At 42.3% G+C, this 17,345-nt stretch overlaps 1 protein-coding gene across 1 annotated transcript in view; it reads right to left on the bottom strand.

The window, feature by feature from the left end:
* The window catches only part of TTF2 (transcription termination factor 2), a 42,288-nt gene that overhangs the window by 2,550 nt on the left and 22,393 nt on the right, over positions 1–17,345 (bottom strand). The window contains exons 11-22 of the mRNA XM_007461620.1: positions 17,116–17,266; positions 16,074–16,179; positions 12,970–13,151; positions 12,123–12,276; positions 11,699–11,790; positions 10,797–10,879; positions 10,258–10,391; positions 7,063–7,233; positions 4,655–4,713; positions 3,661–3,811; positions 2,887–2,969; positions 995–1,069 (exon numbers count right to left, since the gene is read on the bottom strand). Coding sequence (XP_007461682.1) covers positions 995–1,069; positions 2,887–2,969; positions 3,661–3,811; positions 4,655–4,713; positions 7,063–7,233; positions 10,258–10,391; positions 10,797–10,879; positions 11,699–11,790; positions 12,123–12,276; positions 12,970–13,151; positions 16,074–16,179; positions 17,116–17,266 — 1,441 coding nt within the window. The remainder of the gene's footprint in view (positions 1–994; positions 1,070–2,886; positions 2,970–3,660; positions 3,812–4,654; positions 4,714–7,062; positions 7,234–10,257; positions 10,392–10,796; positions 10,880–11,698; positions 11,791–12,122; positions 12,277–12,969; positions 13,152–16,073; positions 16,180–17,115; positions 17,267–17,345) is intronic.

Genomic DNA, 17,345 nt, shown 5'->3' with positions numbered 1-17,345 from the left:
ACAAAAAAAAAAAAAAAAAAAAAAAAAAAAAAGAGTAGCTTCAATGGAGCGGCGGGGGTGAAAGCCAGTTTGCATAGGTTGAGGAATGAATGGGAAGTAAGTAAGTAAAGATAGACAAGGATTTCTAATTATTCAGAAAACTTAGCCATGAAAAGGAAGGAGAAAAAGAGGTCCATAACTAGACTGTATTGTACCATTAAGGCAGGCTCTGTTGTTATTTTTAAAGAGAAGAGGGTCTCAAGGACAGGGGCATTCTACAAAATAACTGGCCTGTGCACTTCAAAAATGTCACTGTCATAAAACACAAAGAAAGATTGAGGTGTTGTTCCAGTTAAAGGGGACAAAACAGTCATGACAATCAAATGCTACACAGGACCTAGAATTTTCTTTGGCTGGGAAGGACATCACTGGGACAAGTGGCAAAACTGAATAAGGTCCACAGATCAGACATGAGTATTGTATCATTGTTAACATCCTGGTTTTGATAACTTTATTAGAGTTAGAGGTAAAGGAGCATCATGCCTGCAACTTACTGTCAAATGGCCCAGAAAAAATCTTACACACACACACACACACAAGTGTCACAGTGCACAGGAATTTTTTGGTATTATTCTTGCAATCAAGAACTTTGGGGTATTCTTGTAAGAATTCTTACATTCTTCTCTATATGTCTGGAATTATGTCAAAATAAAAGTTAAAAGAGAAAGAGAGAGAGAGGAAGGGGGGGGGAGGGGGGAGAGTCCCTTCATGGGCAGCCTGGACCGCACTGAGGCTCAGCATTGTTCATAAGCTTTTCTTCTTCCCCAGGACCAACTCCAAGGTTATCCACAAATTGCTTGTGTTCCCTTCCTGACCGTGAGTACCAAAAAGGATGTGCCCCACAAGCACCATTAGTACAGTGATCATCAAATACTTTACACATTCTATTAAAACATTACCCAAGAAAAATTTTCATGAAAGCAGACCTTTGTCCTGGAGACCTTTACTTACTTACCTGTGTATGACAACATCTTTCTGCTGCCCTACTCGGTAAATTCGGTCACAAGCTTGATCTTCAAGTGACGGATTCCTGTTAGAAGACAAGTAAAGCTCAAAGGTAATGACATCCTAGACCAGGGGTGGGCAAATCCCATGGGCCACATGCAGCCCACAGTCTTGTTTCTGTATGGCTCTTGTGTTTAAAATGGTTGTTGCATTTTTAAAGGTTTGTAAAACAAGACAAAACAAAACAAAAAAACCTACAACAAAGAACATGCAACAGAGACCTATGTAGCTGGCAAAGCCTGAAATATTTACTATCTGGCCTAAAATACTTATAGAAAAAACTTGTAGGTCTCTGTTCTAGTCTATGTGGGACTCAGAAAGCCCCAGATGTCTTCTTGCCCTCTCATGAGAAACCGGGATCAGATTGCTAATAGGATCTCTTAGCACCACCATCAGATGGAAACTCTTAAGTAACAGAGGTTAAACCAATGCTCAAATCCTGTCACTAACTAGTTGGGTGACTTTAGGCAAGTCATCTAACCACAACCCTCCGGACTTCAGATGGCTACCTGGAAACAGGAGGGCTGGCAAATGATCTCTAATGCCTTTTTCCACTTTAATATTCTAGATTCAACTAAGGAGACTTAATTTGTTTCATTCTTTCTAGGTTCTCATTATCAATTCCAAACTAGTTTCTCATCTTACCTCTTTAAAATCTTGGATAATATTGCCTAATGCAGAAACCAGCATGATCCCCATTCTGCTTTCCTCACTCACGAGTATAGGGAAGTCCCAAGTAAGACCTAACCACACTCTCCAGGAAGATAATAACAGGCTGGCCTGTTTGTGCCCATCTGGGCTGCCTGGAGAATTAACAAATGACAATCTCTGGCACCAGTGCCTGGTGCAGCAATCCCTGAGTGGCATCACTGAAAACTCAAAACAGGGACAAATTATGATGCTTTCTCCTAGCAATACATGAGTCATTCACTTCGTATCTAGGAAGGATGCTGCCATACTCCCAGTGTTGACACTATGTGCAGTGAGTCCAAGGCTATGTGTTAAGTGTGTGTCTAACATAATTAGAAAGTTCCTTTGCCTTTTCCCTTTGGAGTAACAGTTCTCCCTCTTCACCAAGGCTGAGATTTCCTTGGACGTCAACAAGTATGTCTGAAATACGGTGTTTTGAAGAGATAAAACTCTTCATTGAGTGAAGCAGCTCTTGGCCATAAGGAAAAGCACCTCCCACCCCGCTCCCAGTTTCCATGGAAACAGATGTTAGATTAACAATAAATAGTGAACAGACTATTTTAAATAGTCATTTGAAGGCTTGCTTGCTCAGAAATTCAGGGCTGGCAACTAACCCTACACCAACTTTTTTTCTCTCTTTTTTTAAAGTTATTTATCACTTTATTTTTGGCTGTGTTGGGTCTTCGCTGCTGTGCGCGGGCTCTCTCTCTAGTTGCAGCGAGAGGGGACTACTCTTTGTTGCGGTGCGCGGGCTTCTCGTTGCAGGGGCTTCTCTGGTTGCGGAGCAAGGGCTCTAGGCACACAGGCTTCGGTAGTTGCGGCAGATGGGCTCAAGTAGTTGTGGCTCACGGGCTGTAGAGCGCAGGCTCAGTAGTTGTGGCGCATGGGCTTAGTTGCTCTGCGGCATGTGGAATCTTCCTGGACCAGGGATCGAACTTGTGTCCCCTGCACTGGCAGGCGGATTCTTAACCACTGGGCCACCAGCAAAGTCCCTAGCCCTACACCATTTTGATCTGTATCTTATACACATGGATGCACAGAGGCCGCTCCATAATATGAAAGGAACACACTCAATACAAGAAGTGAGGCCTTACTGCCCCTCTGGTCTCCCTGCTATGCTGTGACAACTCAAGAAAAATCCAGAATCGTTACCAGTGCATGTCCAGAAGAAAAAGATGGTTTCCTCCAGTCAGGTTTAGACCAACACCTCCAGCCAAGAGAGAGATTAGCATAACCTTCAAAAGGAAGCACACCATTAACTTTACACAGACTTGGTCTCATAAATCACCTCTCCTTCTTAGCAACATGCTCTTATCAAATTCCCTTCTGCTGTCATAAAGGCACTGTTTCGAAACTCTGAGATCCTATCTCCCATGCCTCACCTTTGAGAAAATTCTCATTTAACCTTTTTTTGGTGAGTCATTCTCCAAACATTAATTGTGCACCTGCCGAAATATATGAATACTACCATTTAGAGCACCAGGGGTGGTTAGCTCAATAAACTTTCCATCAACCGGATTCTGTCTGTTCCATCAGTCCCCCAACCACTGCCATGATTCTCCTGCCATTACTCAACTAATGCTTTCCAAATTTGCATGATCCATAATTAGATGCCTTTGTTCTCCCACTTCCCTCCATCTTTCCTCATATCAAGATCCCACCCATCCTTCCGGGCTTGCCTCCTCCACAAAGAGTCTCTTGAACCTAACCAGTTATGTTCTTACTCTCTTTTTAGCCCTCACAGTTTATTCTCTTAGAGTATTTGCACACTTTGATATGTACCCCCAATAAATGTCGAAGGAATCAAAAACACCTGGAGGGATCAAAGCTATGAATATTTTTGAATCGAGCTATGTTAAAATTTTCTCTGTGTAATTGGGAACAATTTGCTCTTGATTACAGAGCTCTGCTGTGATCAGCTTGTACCTGAGGGCCACTGGATTTGTTAAATGCCTCCACCAAGTCCATTCTCTGTTTGGGGTTAACAGAGCCATCGATGGTGGAATAAGTCAGTCCATGCCTCTTAAGGTGCAAGGTTACAACCTTCAGCATGCTGGTCCACTGAGAGACGATGACACTGGAAGGAAGGATAAAACAGAAAACCAATGCTCCCGAATAGATGAAACAAACTCATCCGCAGGGCTTTAACGCCTGTTATTCGTACAATTCAGTTATCAAATGTGGACGAGGAAAGGCCTTCTGCTACCTAAGCGTACACACTTCGGTGACATTATAAGGTTACAATATTTCCAGCTATTTCTAGATCCAGTCTACAACTTATTTTGTGCAAAATGAAGTCAGAATAAAGTGGTGGCTAAGCTAAAGTACTGGCTGCAGCCTCTGATTATCTGGGGCCTAGTGCTTATCCAGGGGAGGTCTGTACCCCTGCAAAGGGGTAGAGGCCCCTCCCTTTGCCAGTCAGAACCATAAGCTGCTAGGGCTTCTCTGTTCCCCCCATGCTGTGCTTTAATTAGAGTTTTATGTGTTTAGATCAAAATACTTCCGATCTACAAATGCACTAAATAGCACACAGTAAAGTCAAACAACGAATGAACCTCCCGTATCCAGGTCCCCAGCTTAGGAACATCCCCAGCACCATGGGGGCTCCCGGTCTGACCCCACTCGTCTCCCACCCTCGCCCACCTATTACTCTCTTGCTTTTCTTGAGACGCTTCTCTGCTCTTAAACGCTTCTTCAGAGGCTCAGTTTACTCGGATCCTCTAGGGATTTTGCCTTTTCAACCAATGTCACAAATATTTTAATTAGAAATCAAAGGGAATCTGTGCTGTCACCTGAGTGCTTTCTGCTAAGCATGACTCAAGGTCCTTGATATGAAAAGCGAAGATTTATAACTATCCGCAATATTAAATTTTCTAGCGTAATTACAAGCAGTGCTTGGATAATGAAATAACACATTTACCTCTTTTGGGACCCTGAATTTCTTCGGATTGCCTCCAATTCTGCCAACAGAGATGAAATCTGGGAAAAGATGGAATTAACATATGGAGGTTTAAGCAAATTTGCTTTTCTCCATGTTCTGAATTAAAGAATCGGTCTCCTCCACAGCCTCTCGGCTTCTGGTCTTACTCCTCTCTAGTTCCCTTTCCTCTCTACAGCCAGAGTGCTATTTCCAAAATGTCAGTTTCTTATTTTCCTCCTCTGGCTGAAGCCCCTGCAGTGGCTTCCCGCTGAGAATAAAGCCCAAGCTCCGTACAGTGGCCTCCCAGGTCCTTGCTACCTTGCCTTCCGCTCACATTTCCAGCCTCAACCCTCACTGCGCGCTCTTCAAGTGATGCTCGGGTGATACCAACATTCTCCCTCCACTAAGCCACGCTTTGTCTCATCTTTGCCCATTCTGTTCCCTCTGCCTAGGACAGCCTTATGTGTCAGCTTCTTGGACGTCCTCTCCAATCCCAGGAGCCCACTGCCTTACATGCTACTATACCACCTTTTCTTTCTATCATCATGGTCTTTTTCATACTATATATTAATTGCTTATTAGTCATCTCTTGCTTTCATGGCCGGAGATGCTCCGAAGAGGCAGAGCCAGCATATGTCTGGTTCATTTCTGCACCCCTAGCACTCAGCATTTTGCTGGACCAAAGAAGATACTATCTTAACATTTGCAGAAGGAGAAAGTGAAAGAGCTTGACCCAGTTTGAGGCCTGCTGCAAATGGTGTTGAAGAAGAGAACCTGTCCAGACTGAGGAATACTTGCTGAAGCTTCACGACAAGCTCTCTGGGTATTTACCAAAACTGCTCAGGGCATATTCAAGTCTGTGAGGGACCAGGCGATAAGAACGCAGGGGAGGGACTCTGGAGAGCAGCTGGCCTCATTCTTCCTGACTGCTAATGTGAATGACCTTTCCAAAGGCTCTAAAGTTCATCCCCAGAATGGAGGAAGAGGACGAAAATTAGACCAAGAATCAGGAGATGAAGAGAGTTCTTATTCTGCCATCACAGGGCTGGATCACCTTGGAACTCCCAGTTAAGAGCACAGCTTCCTCATCAGTAAAAAGGGGCTGAGCCAGAGGAACTGAGGTGCCCTTAGCTCTTCCATTCTACGCTGTCGTGGTGCTAGTGGCAACCTGTTGAGGCCCCCGCGTAAGGCTGCTCTCCCACCTGAACAAACCCGCTGATGCCTGGGCAGGAAGACAGTCACAGGACCGTACCATTTTGAATTAGTAGGAAGGAAGAAAGCAGGTACACGAAGTGCCTGGTGTCTTGGCAACTCAAGGTTGTGGAAAGTTCTCGAACTGCCTCATGAAAAACCTGGCGATAGGTATTTTGAGAAAGCTGCAGTGGGAGAGCAGGATTCATGGGCTGTGAGCTGGGGCCAAATTCTAATAACGTTCTATATGAGTTTAGGTTTGTGCTACCAAACAAAACTCCCTTCCTCACATGAAACCACCTTAAGTGGTTTGAACTACGATTAATGGGTTCACATTAAGAACCCTGTGAACGATGACCTGAGTATCAGACAAGTTGTTAGGAACACAAGTTATTAGGAACATGAATTTTAACCCAATAGCTAACTGAGGGTGCTAGGGCCTGAAGTCCAGCCACATGTGGTACCCTTCTTATGTTTTTCTCAGTTACTGATGGTGAAGACCTAGGTAAATATTTTTAAAATCTAATTAAAAGTCATTCTTTGGTAAAGCCATTCCCCTGGCAGTGACCTCCTTTCCAGTTACATCTTTTAAAGCCTTTGAAGAGAGGCTGAGGCGGCCTCAGAAAGCAGTAGAGAGGGAACCCAGCCCTCAGGGCAGGCGAGACAATGGGCAGGTTCCAAGTGAGCCAGTGGAGAGGCAGGACACACACCCCGGCCTTCCTCTGATAGAACCCTTCAGTTCTTAAAACGTTCAATGAAAACAGAACAGAGTGACTAATGAGGAGAGGCTGGTAGGAAACAAACCCGGCAGATGGAAGCCTCTCAACAAAGCAAAGCAACTGGCGCTCAGACGTATTACACAGTCTCGAGGCTCAGGCCTTCGTTGTTTTCCCAAAACAAACTGCTCACTTGCCTGGGCCTTGTGGCCGGCATACACCTGACAGGCTCCTTCCCCAGGAATCCATGCCAGAAATCTGCCCTGATGCCAGGTCGGTCCAAGCCACTCTCTGAAAGCCCACTATGCAGTAAGACTTCAGTTTTATTCGTCAAATCAAACTAGAATTTAAGACTGGACGGAGAATTTGACCAGCCAACATCTAACAGCTCCAGCTCTGCTGTCAAATGGCTGGACTCGCTTGGACAAATGTGGCGCTCTCACTCAGGGAAATGTATAAGGAGCCAAAGTCTTTCTACTAGAATAGAGGTGATCATACTACCTTGGTGCTCTCTCTTCTGTCGTCAAAAAGCTCCACATTGAAGCATTTGCCATTAAGGGAAACGGAGGCAGACGGCTCTGAGTTATGGAATTCGGACAAGGTCAAGTCTCTGAGCTGCTCTTCGAGGGAAAGGACCAGGCCTTCACTCTTCAGCTCTTTCAGATCCAGGGCCTGAGCAGAATCAGACAGGGGACAGAGCAGATGGGCGGTTGAGGCAGCAAGGCATATGACCTGCCAAAGTGCTAACTGTTTAACACAGCACATGGCAAAATGTCTCATAATTTACCATCAGTATCTCCTCGGGTAAACCCAGATTAAAATGTAATCTTGCAAGCTTTTTTCACCAGATCAAAAATAAATCAAGGGACTTCCCTGGTGGCACAGTGGTTAAGAATCCGCCTGCCAATGCAGGGGACATGGGTTCAATCCCTGGTCCAGGAAGATCCCACATGCCGCGGAGCAACTAAGCCCGTGCGCCACAACTACTGAAGCCCGCATGAGCCTAGAGCCCGTGCTCCACAACAAGAGAAGCCACTGCAATGAGAAGCCCACGCACTGCAACAAAGAGTAGCCCCTGCTCGCCATAACTAGAGAAAGCCCATGCGCAGCAACGAAGACCCAACGCAATCAAAAATAATTTTTTAAAAAAAGGAATCCATTTAATAAATCAATCAATCGATAATCAATTGATAAATCAATCAATAAAAGGAATCCATTGAATAAATCGCCAGATTGCAAGATCTTTCTATTTTCCCCAGCTAGAACAGTACAGTTAATTAAGTTATTGATAATCAAGATGCAATTTGCTACCAAAAAAAAGATACATTACTACAGCACCTCAAAAGAATAACATACTTCAATAAAATTTTTTTTAATAAAAGAAAAAATTTTCAAATACCAGGAGTAGTTCTTTTTCTGTTCATAAAAATAACATATGCTCATTTTAGAAAATCTGGAAAAGTTCAGAAGAGTATAAAGAATGTAAGAATCCTTGATAACCAAGAAGAAAATAAATTTTAACTGCCAAGAGAAAAAAAAAAAAGAATAACATATTCCCCCCTTTTCTTTTTAAATTGAAGTATATTTACAATATTGTGTTAGTTTCTGGTGTACAGCAAAGTGATTCCCTTATACATACATACACTCACACACACCTATATATTCTCTTTCAGATTCTTTTCCATTAAAGGTTATTACAAGATTTTTTTATTTTGGCTGCACCACGTGGCTTGCAGGATCTTGGTTTACCGACCAGAGATCGAACCCAGGCCCTGGAAGTGAAAGCACCAAGTCCTAACCACTGGAGTGCCAGAGAATTCCCAGGTTATTACAAGATATTGAGTTTAGTTCCCTGTGCTATACAGTAGGTCCTTGTTGTTTACCTATTCAATATATAGTAGTGTGTATATGTTAATCCCAAACTCCTATTTATCCCTTCCTCACCACCCACCACTATCCTGTTTGGTAACCATAAGTTTGTTTTCTATGTTTGTGAGTCTATTTCTGTTTTGTAAATAAGTTCATTGTATCATTTTTTTAGATTCCACAAATAAGTGATATCATATGATATTTGCCTTTGATTACTTAATATGATAATCTCTAGTCCTATCCATGTTGCTGCAAATGGCATTATTTCATTCTCTTTTTATGGCTGAGTAATATTCCATTATATGTATGTATATGTGTACACACACACACACACACACACACACACACACACACACACACACAAGCACCACATCTTCTTTATCCATCCATCTCTTGATAGACATTTAGGTTGCTTCCATGTCTTGGCTATTGTAGATAATGCTGTAATGAATATGAACATTGGCGTGCATATATCTTTTTGAATTAGTTTTCTCCAGATATGTGCCCAGGAGTGGGATTGCTGGATTATATGGTAACTCTATTTTTAGTTTTTTAAGGATCCTCCATACTGTTCTCCAGACTGGCTGCACCCATTTAGACTCCCACCAACAGTGTAGGAGGGTTCCTTTTTCTCCACACCCTCTCCAGCATTTATTGTTTGTCAACTTTTTAATGATGGCCATTCTGACTGGTGTGAGGTGAGGACCTCATTATGGTTGTGATTTGCATTTCTCTAATAATTAGTGACACTGAGCATCTTTTCATGTGCCTCTTGGCCATCTATATGTCTTTGGTGAAATATCTATTTAGGTCTTCTGCCCATTTTTGGATTGGGTTGTTTTTTTATTTATTTTTATTTTTTTATTTTTTTAACGCGTGGCGGGGTGCGCCGGTGGGGACGGCGGGGGACCGGCTATCCGAGGCCAACCGAGGCTCCCGCGGCGCAGGTTGTTTGTTTTTTTGCTATTAAGCTGTATGAGCTGTTTGTGTATTTCGGAAATTAATCCCTTGTTGGTAGCATTGTTTGCAAATATTTTCTTGCTGTGCAAAAGCTTTTAAGTTTAATTAGGTCCCATTTGTTTATTTTTGCTTTTATTTCCATTTCTCTAGGAGAGAGATCCAAAAAATATGGCTGCAATTTATGTCAGAGTGTTCTGTCTATGACATATTCCTCTTAATTACAGATGTGCCTCTATCCAATATCAAGACAACTTTAAATACTTGAGTTTTCATACCTAGACTTAACACTAGTAGCTAAATAAGCTTTATGACATCCTAAAATACCAAAGTATTCATATATGGCTTCCTTTTTAACAAGATGCCATTTTCTATTCTAAAATAAAGCTTATTTAAACAAACCAGGGACCTCCCTGGTGGTCCAGCAGTTAAGACTCCATGCTCCTAATGAAGGCGGCCCAGGTTTGATCCCTGGTCAGGGAACTAGATCTCACATGCCACAACTAAAGATCCCGAATGCTGCAACTAAAGATCCCCGCATGTCACAACTAAGAAGATCCCACACCCCGCAACGAAGATCCCACATGCCCCAAATAAGACCCAGTGCAGCCAATTAATTAATTAATTAAAGAAAAATAATAAACAAAACAAATAATAAAAACTGTTCTCAACATCATGGGAATTATCTCAAGGTCAATAAAGATTAATATAAAATAAAGTAAAATAGTCTTCTCTTTCCTATCCCACCAGAAAACAAAACACACTCAAATCCCATTTTCCTTGATCCAGCAGACTGGATCCCAGTTTCAGGAGACTGAGGTGGACTTCTCCACAGCCCCTCTGGGGTCCCACACAGGTGGCTTTGCTTACCGACTTCAGTAGAGAAAGATGACAACAACACTGGCGGAGTCTCAGCAACTGTGACAGTATGTGGGCGGTGCTAGATGTCTGCGAGTCTGCTGCCACGGAGAGCCCAGGCCCACTGGACCCAAACTCCTGGGCCACTTCCAAGAAGGAAAACAGACACAGGAAACAGTACAGGGTTTAAAACAGAAATATGGGGAAGAACCATGAACTAAATGAGGAGATTTTAAACTTCTTTGATCTGAGGTTCAATCATATAGTTTTAGCTCACTTCTCTACCAATTAGAGAAGTACGAAATACTAGTTTTCTTTATAGACCTACTTGTATTTTAATCAAACAGATTTTGAAAATAACTAAAAAGAAGTTTAGATCACCAGGTGTGGTGCTTGCACGTCAGTAGATTTTACTTTGGTTTGAGGTTCCAAGCTAAGGTCAAGTCTTTGCAATCAAGAATTCATGACCCCCCCCCCATTTCTGTAAGTTTACCAAATCTGCATCCACATTTTCATGAGTTTTCTGTATTTATGAGTGTCCCACCACTTACCTCTACTGAATGGATTACCAGGGCTTCTTCCAGATTGTCTGCCCCCACTTTCATGTCTTTTTAGATAGGATTGCAGAGCTGACCTGATTCAGATCGAAAACAAAAATGCACATAAAATGGTCGCTAAGACCAAACAGGTTTACAATGGTCAGTGTTTAACTGTGTTTGCGGTAGGACCTTGAGAAATTATAAAAGCAAACTTGTTAAATGAAGGTAGGCTCACAGCAAGCACTGGGCAAAGGTAATAAAAAATAATTATTTTAAAAGCCAAACCACTTAAAAATGATTAATAAATATTAACAAAGATTAATATCAAATATTAGTATTATATTTAATATCAATTTAATATTAACATGTAATACAATAACATTATTAATTAGTATAATATACTATTATAATATTTATTAATAAATATAAGGTATACAAAGAGAAAAAACGTATTTACGTTGGAAGTGAGAGGTACCAAATAGGAGAATAGAAATCTGGAATTCAGGGAAGGATAAGAGTTTTAGAGCAAGTGCAAAGGACAGATGACAAGAAGGATTAGTGAGCAGTTTTTAAAAAAGTTCCAATGAGAGGCTGGGTAACAGGTCAAAGGTCAAAGAGATATACTTTCCTAATACAGCCCCATGAGGAACAGAAAGACCTGGTGTACAGTGTGCACACCCTAGACCTTCTATGCAAGGAAGCCAATGGAGAACAGGTTCAATGTGTATGTGAGACAAAGGTGAACTAAGGAGAGGCGAGGAGAGAGAAAGGGAGGTTTTTTAAAAAAGGAACACAGATATCCAACTTGTCAATAATACTGTAATTACAGTTAGAGGAACCTTGACCCTCGACTCACTCCCAAGCAAGAACAAGAATAAAACCGATGTGAGAAGGTGCTTCTTCACTGCACACACCTTGATCTTGCAAAAAGGACACTATAAACATTCTCTTCATCTTCAGAAAGCTTTAAATGGTGCAACTGAAATTTACGCTGGGGGAGCACCACCTGGAAGAGTAAAAGAAAAAAGCAGCTGGGATTATACAAAGTTATACAAATTAACTGAACATTAGGGAGGACACTCCCCAGAGTTGGCACCAGAAATCTAGTCAGGCTCTGGACAGCGGCTCCCACCCGTCCCTGAAAACAGGACTGCTCTAGCACACTGCACACGGGACTGCTGTGACACGAGGGGCAGGACAGCAGCCCGAGGGCCTCCTCCTAGGAAAATGGGAGACTCAGAGGCTCCTGAAGCAAAGCGGATGGCGGTTCAAGCCGAGTCAAGGATGTGGTCGCCCTCCTTCCTGGCCTCCCCCAGGGACATGTGTCAATGGGATTACCAAGGGCTTGCCGGTGGGGTCCAGCTGGTCTTTTGTTCTCCTCAGCAAAAGGCTCTTGGTTAAAATATTTAACCTTTCTTCTCCTTTCTTTGAGCCATTGTCAACCTGACTCCTCCACAGACTGAGTTCATCAAATGGAGAACAACGGAGAAATCTTTTTCATTGGAGAAGGAGGACAGAGAATAGGAAAGAAGCATGGGAGGATGGAGGAAAGGTTCAAAGACAGACATAAGGTGAAAAGCAAATCAGATTTTACATGTCATCCAATCATTTGTAAACGTCAACTTCATAGCAAAACTCTGCTAGACAGAGCAAAAGGATCCAAGTCAATAACCACATTATAAAAATGTGAATTTTCCCATTAACAACGTCTCTATCATCACAACAGGACATATAACCAATAGCTAGCATTCATTCCTAAAACTTCGAAGGCTAGTAAAGAAATTCTGTATCCTCTTATGAGCTGACTTGAATTAAAACAAATATTTTAAAATCAGCCTTCCTTTCTGTTTGCTTCAAATAAATTGTAGTCCTGCCCCCAGGCCATATGTTTTAAAGCAGACGTAGCCCAAAACATTCCTGGGACTGAATAAAGTTGACTGTTGTTTCCTTTAATTTAATTGGTCCCTTATTTTTCCATATATAAGGGCTGGATATCATCAAAGTCCTGTATCAGCCAGTCAATCAACAGATTATATCTCATAAATATTAATTCTTCTTCCCTTTAAAGACTGACAGGCTTGCCATCTGCTACACAAGATAGTCTGGTACACACTGGAGATATGAAATAATTATGAAGCATTACCGACAGGGTTCACATCAACATAATCCAAAGAGTTTTACTCACTTCAGCAGTGAATACACGTCCAACAAGTTGTTCTGAATGGGGGTTCCAGTGACAGCCCAACGGGCTTGGGCTTGGAGCTTACACACAGCCAAGGAAGTCTGCACTCGGGGATTCTTAACACTGTGAGCTTCATCCAATATGATTCGAGCCCAGACTACTCGAAGCAAAGGTGATGAGACACCCTGGAAGAAACACAGGTGAAATCCAATAAGAGTGTGGGAAAACGTGCATGTCATCAAGAAGATAAGGGAAAATAACAAGCAGGTATCGAAGACCCGCTCTACCTTCAAGTCTGAGGGCTCAGATCAGGTACACTGAGATAAGAATTAAGCTTCAGAAACCAAGAGTGGTTGGACAGCTACATATAAAAGAATGAAATTAGAACACTCTCTAACACCATACACAAAAATAAACTCAAAATGGATTAAAGTCATAAATGTAAGCCTGGACACTATCAAACTCTTAGAGGAAAACATAGGCAGAACACTCTCTGACATAAATCTCAGCAAGCTCTTTTTTGATCCACCTCCTAGAGTCATGAAAATAAAAACAAAAATAAACAAATGGGACCTAATGACACTTAAAAAAGCTTTTGCACAGCAAAGGAAACCATAAACAAAATGAAAAGACAACCCACAGAATGGGAGAAAATATTTACAAAGCGACTGACAAGGGATTAATCTCCAAAATATACAAACAGCTCATGCAGCTCAATATCAAGAAAACAAACAACCCAATCAAACAATGGCTGGAAGATCTAAATAGACATTTCTCCAAAGAAGACATACAGATGGCCAAGAGGCACATGAAAAGATGCTCAACATCACCAATTATCAGAGCAATGCAAATCAAAATTACAAAGAGGTATCACCTCACACCGGTCAGAATGGCCATCATCAAAAAGTCTACAAACAACAAATGCTGCAGAGGGTGTAGAGAAAAGGGAACCCTCCTACACTCTTGGTGGGAATGTAAATTGATACAGCCACGATGGAGAACAGTATGGAGGTTCCTTAAAAAACTAAAAATAGAGTTGACAAGATCCAGCAATCCTACTCCTGGGCATATATCTGGAGAAAACCATAATTCAAAAAGAAACATGCACCACAATGCCCAGTGCAGCAGTATTTACAATAGCCAGGACATGGAAGCAGCCTAAATGTCCATCAACAGAAGAATAGATAAAGAAGATGTGGTACATACATAAAAGTCTACTTTTATATATAAAATACTAAGCCAGACACAAAGAATATTTCCTACTCTCAAGGAGCTCACAATCTAGCAGGGGAGAATAAAACAAGCATAAAGATCATTACACACAATGTATATATAGTAAATCCCACTGGATAATTCAATACAGGACAGTAGGAATCTAGTTGGTCTTGTTCACTGCAGTATCCCTAATACCTGAAATAGCATCTGGCATGGGGTAGTGTTATAACAAAAATAGAAATGAGGTTTTTCCTCTCCTGATAACAAGGAAAATAAAGGGAACAGTGAACAGGGTGGAGAAGGAGCATAAACTGGCCTGAAAGAGTTAATCAATCCTAGTTTTATTTTAACTGTTACTAATCTGTAGTGTAACTAGATTTGTCCTTCACAAAGCTAACCCCTAACACTCTCTGACTGTGTGAATTACATCCTGCACCTAACACTCTCCATCTCCATGTGACTTACATCCTGTACCTGGTGTTCACACTCCCTACACTCCCTTGTAGCAAATCACCCCTTGTAGCGTTCTGCATTTCAGAAAGAAGGTTGCGGGCGGATAACCCAGAGACGAAGAATGGACCCAATTACCAGGTTGCCTGATGCCAGCTGTGACTGTTTTGAAATAATGCAGTTAGAAGAAAAATGCAAGACCTTCACTACTTTGATCCTTATCACCTACCCCAGACTGTGAGCCCCACCTATAAGACTTCTCCTGATTCCCGAGGGATTGGCGGGTGGGGGGGGGGGTACCGTTTTTGAGGTGCTGGCCTGCTGTGTTCCCTCTTTGCCTGGCAAAGAATAAGACTACCCTTTCTTTTCTCCTCCAAACTCTGTCTCCGTACTTCTATTCGACATCGGTGCACAGAGAGCCAAGATTTGGGCATCAGCAGATACTCAATATTTGGGCAATTAGAGGAGTGCGTGGTGACATAAGCAAGCACAAGGTGCTAAGAGATGCATTTAACCAGAGGGGGAGGCAAAGCATTCCATTCAGAGGGAGAACAAAGGCACAAGAGCAGGACAGATCCTTGCTACAGCTGAGCATGGGGCGCCACTGGGAGGGCTGGGGTGTGGGGGAAGAAGGCCACACAGGCAGGGCAAGACCATAAAAGGCCTAATATATCATTTAAAGGGATGAGGGTTTTAGCCTCAAAGCTAAGAGAAATTACTGAGGAATCTGAAAAGTTAATCATCCAAGAGAAGGCAGAGTTGGTCATGAGATAGAGAAGCATTCTACAGATCTCCCCAAATACAGAAAGCTGTGAATATCCTATTGTACTAAGAATAAAAGCATATGCAAAAGAGTAGTTCTTGGAACAACACTGTATTTTCAGAGGGAAAAAGCCCACAATATCTATGCAATAAAGCCTCTACTCTATGTAACTGAGACTACCCTGGACACAGCAACAAACATTCAGGTTTTTGCCCCTGGTTATCATTTAGCCTCTGGCCCACTGTAGCCTTATATTTGCAACCCCTTTTCCTGGAAAGTGGAGGAAGGCAGGGAATAATGGCTTCATTTGAAAATACTAGTCCTAACACAAAATATAAAACACATCCTGAGAATATACCCCCAGAACTCTCAAATAAACACTGTAACAAGTGAAGCTTTCCTTTATTCATGTGATATGACCACCACCACAACTGCAATGTAGTTATTGTTTCTAAGACACAGCAAACTACTGTACCATCTCCACCTTTACTGCTGAGGAGGTTGTCTAGAGTAAAAGAGAAGGGACAGAGGAAAGAACTCTCTGTTTCCACAGGTGAAACAGTTCGAATGTTCATGACCTTACGGGAGGGTACCGTTGCCATCTCTAATGCTGTGAAAAGACTCCTATTAAACGATCCGCGTTTCCAACCCTACTTCCCTGACAGCACCCACATCTCACCTCCACACTGAGGTCTGCACCTGGCATCTCTCCCTCTTGCTTCTTTGTGGGAATCTCCTTGGCCAGAAGGCTGTAGGTAGTGACCACGATGTCATATGTGGAGAGGCTGCATAGATATAACACATAGCAAAAGTTAAACCATCCTGCCACGACTCTGACAATGTGAGACAGAGTTGGTTCCTTCACAAAAATGCCTACGGCTGGAAGGACAGACAGCAGAACTCATTAATTTATGTCCTTAATTCACATACACATGACTCTGGAGAGGTAAATTTTATACACCTGAGTTCCTTATTGCTTACCACTGGTCATTTTTACAGGTTATTCGCTATAACTAGAACAGCCTCCCTCTTCCCAGCCAAGTCAGAAAAGATCATCTCTGGCGGGGTCCTATTAAGCTTGAAGTGATCTGGCAAGAACAGAATGCCGGGTAGAGTTGGAAGTTAATATTTAGTTAATTTGACACAGATGACACTAAAGTCCCAAGGAAGTAAGAAATCCTCGAAGTACTGTCCATCTTACAGCAATGGTGTTTTCTCCTCCTCATTCTGTAATGGATTTGTGAAAACCCATTCATCTAGCTTTGACATTTGGGCATAAAGATACACGTTGTACACTTTCAGTTTACCTCACCTATACTCTTTACATGTAAAGATTCTTAATGAAAAGCACAATTCTTTTTCCAAGGAAGCTTAATATTGTGTACCTGAGAGAACTTCAATAAATACTTTTGATAAAAATGTATTTGGGGGCTTCCCTGGTGGCACAGTGGTTGAGAGTCCGCCTGCCGATGCAGGGGACACGGGTTCGTGCCCCGGTCCGGGAAGATCCCACATGCTGCGGAGTGGCTGGGCCCGTGAGCCACGGCCACTGAGACTGCGTGTCCGGAGCCTGTGCTCCGCAACGGGAGAGGCCACAACAGTGAGAGGACTGCGGACTGCAAAAAAAAAAAAAAAAAAAAAAAAAAAAAAAAAAAAAAAAAAAGGCCCCCTAAGCCAAGATGCTGAGCACCTCATACTGACTGCAATATTTCTGCACTTACACTTTTGCACGTTGATCCCGGTTTGGCCCATGATACAGATAGACTCTTAGTTTGTTGTTGCTCACACGTTTCTCCACCTCACTTTTCCAATGATGGATCAGGGAAGCAGGACAGATGACTAGTGTTCCACAAGAAGTAAACTCAGAGGAGTCTTGAGAGGGGAAAAGAAAATCAACTCCTTGTTACATTCGTTAAATAGTTTTAACTTCTTAAAGGCATTACCTCTTTCC

Source organism: Lipotes vexillifer, unplaced genomic scaffold (assembly GCF_000442215.2).
Source record: "Lipotes vexillifer unplaced genomic scaffold, Lipotes_vexillifer_v1.1 scaffold858, whole genome shotgun sequence".
Taxonomy (NCBI): domain Eukaryota; kingdom Metazoa; phylum Chordata; class Mammalia; order Artiodactyla; family Lipotidae; genus Lipotes; species Lipotes vexillifer.
Note: the sequence above shows the minus strand (reverse complement) of the source record. Positions and strands in the feature narration are given on the sequence as shown.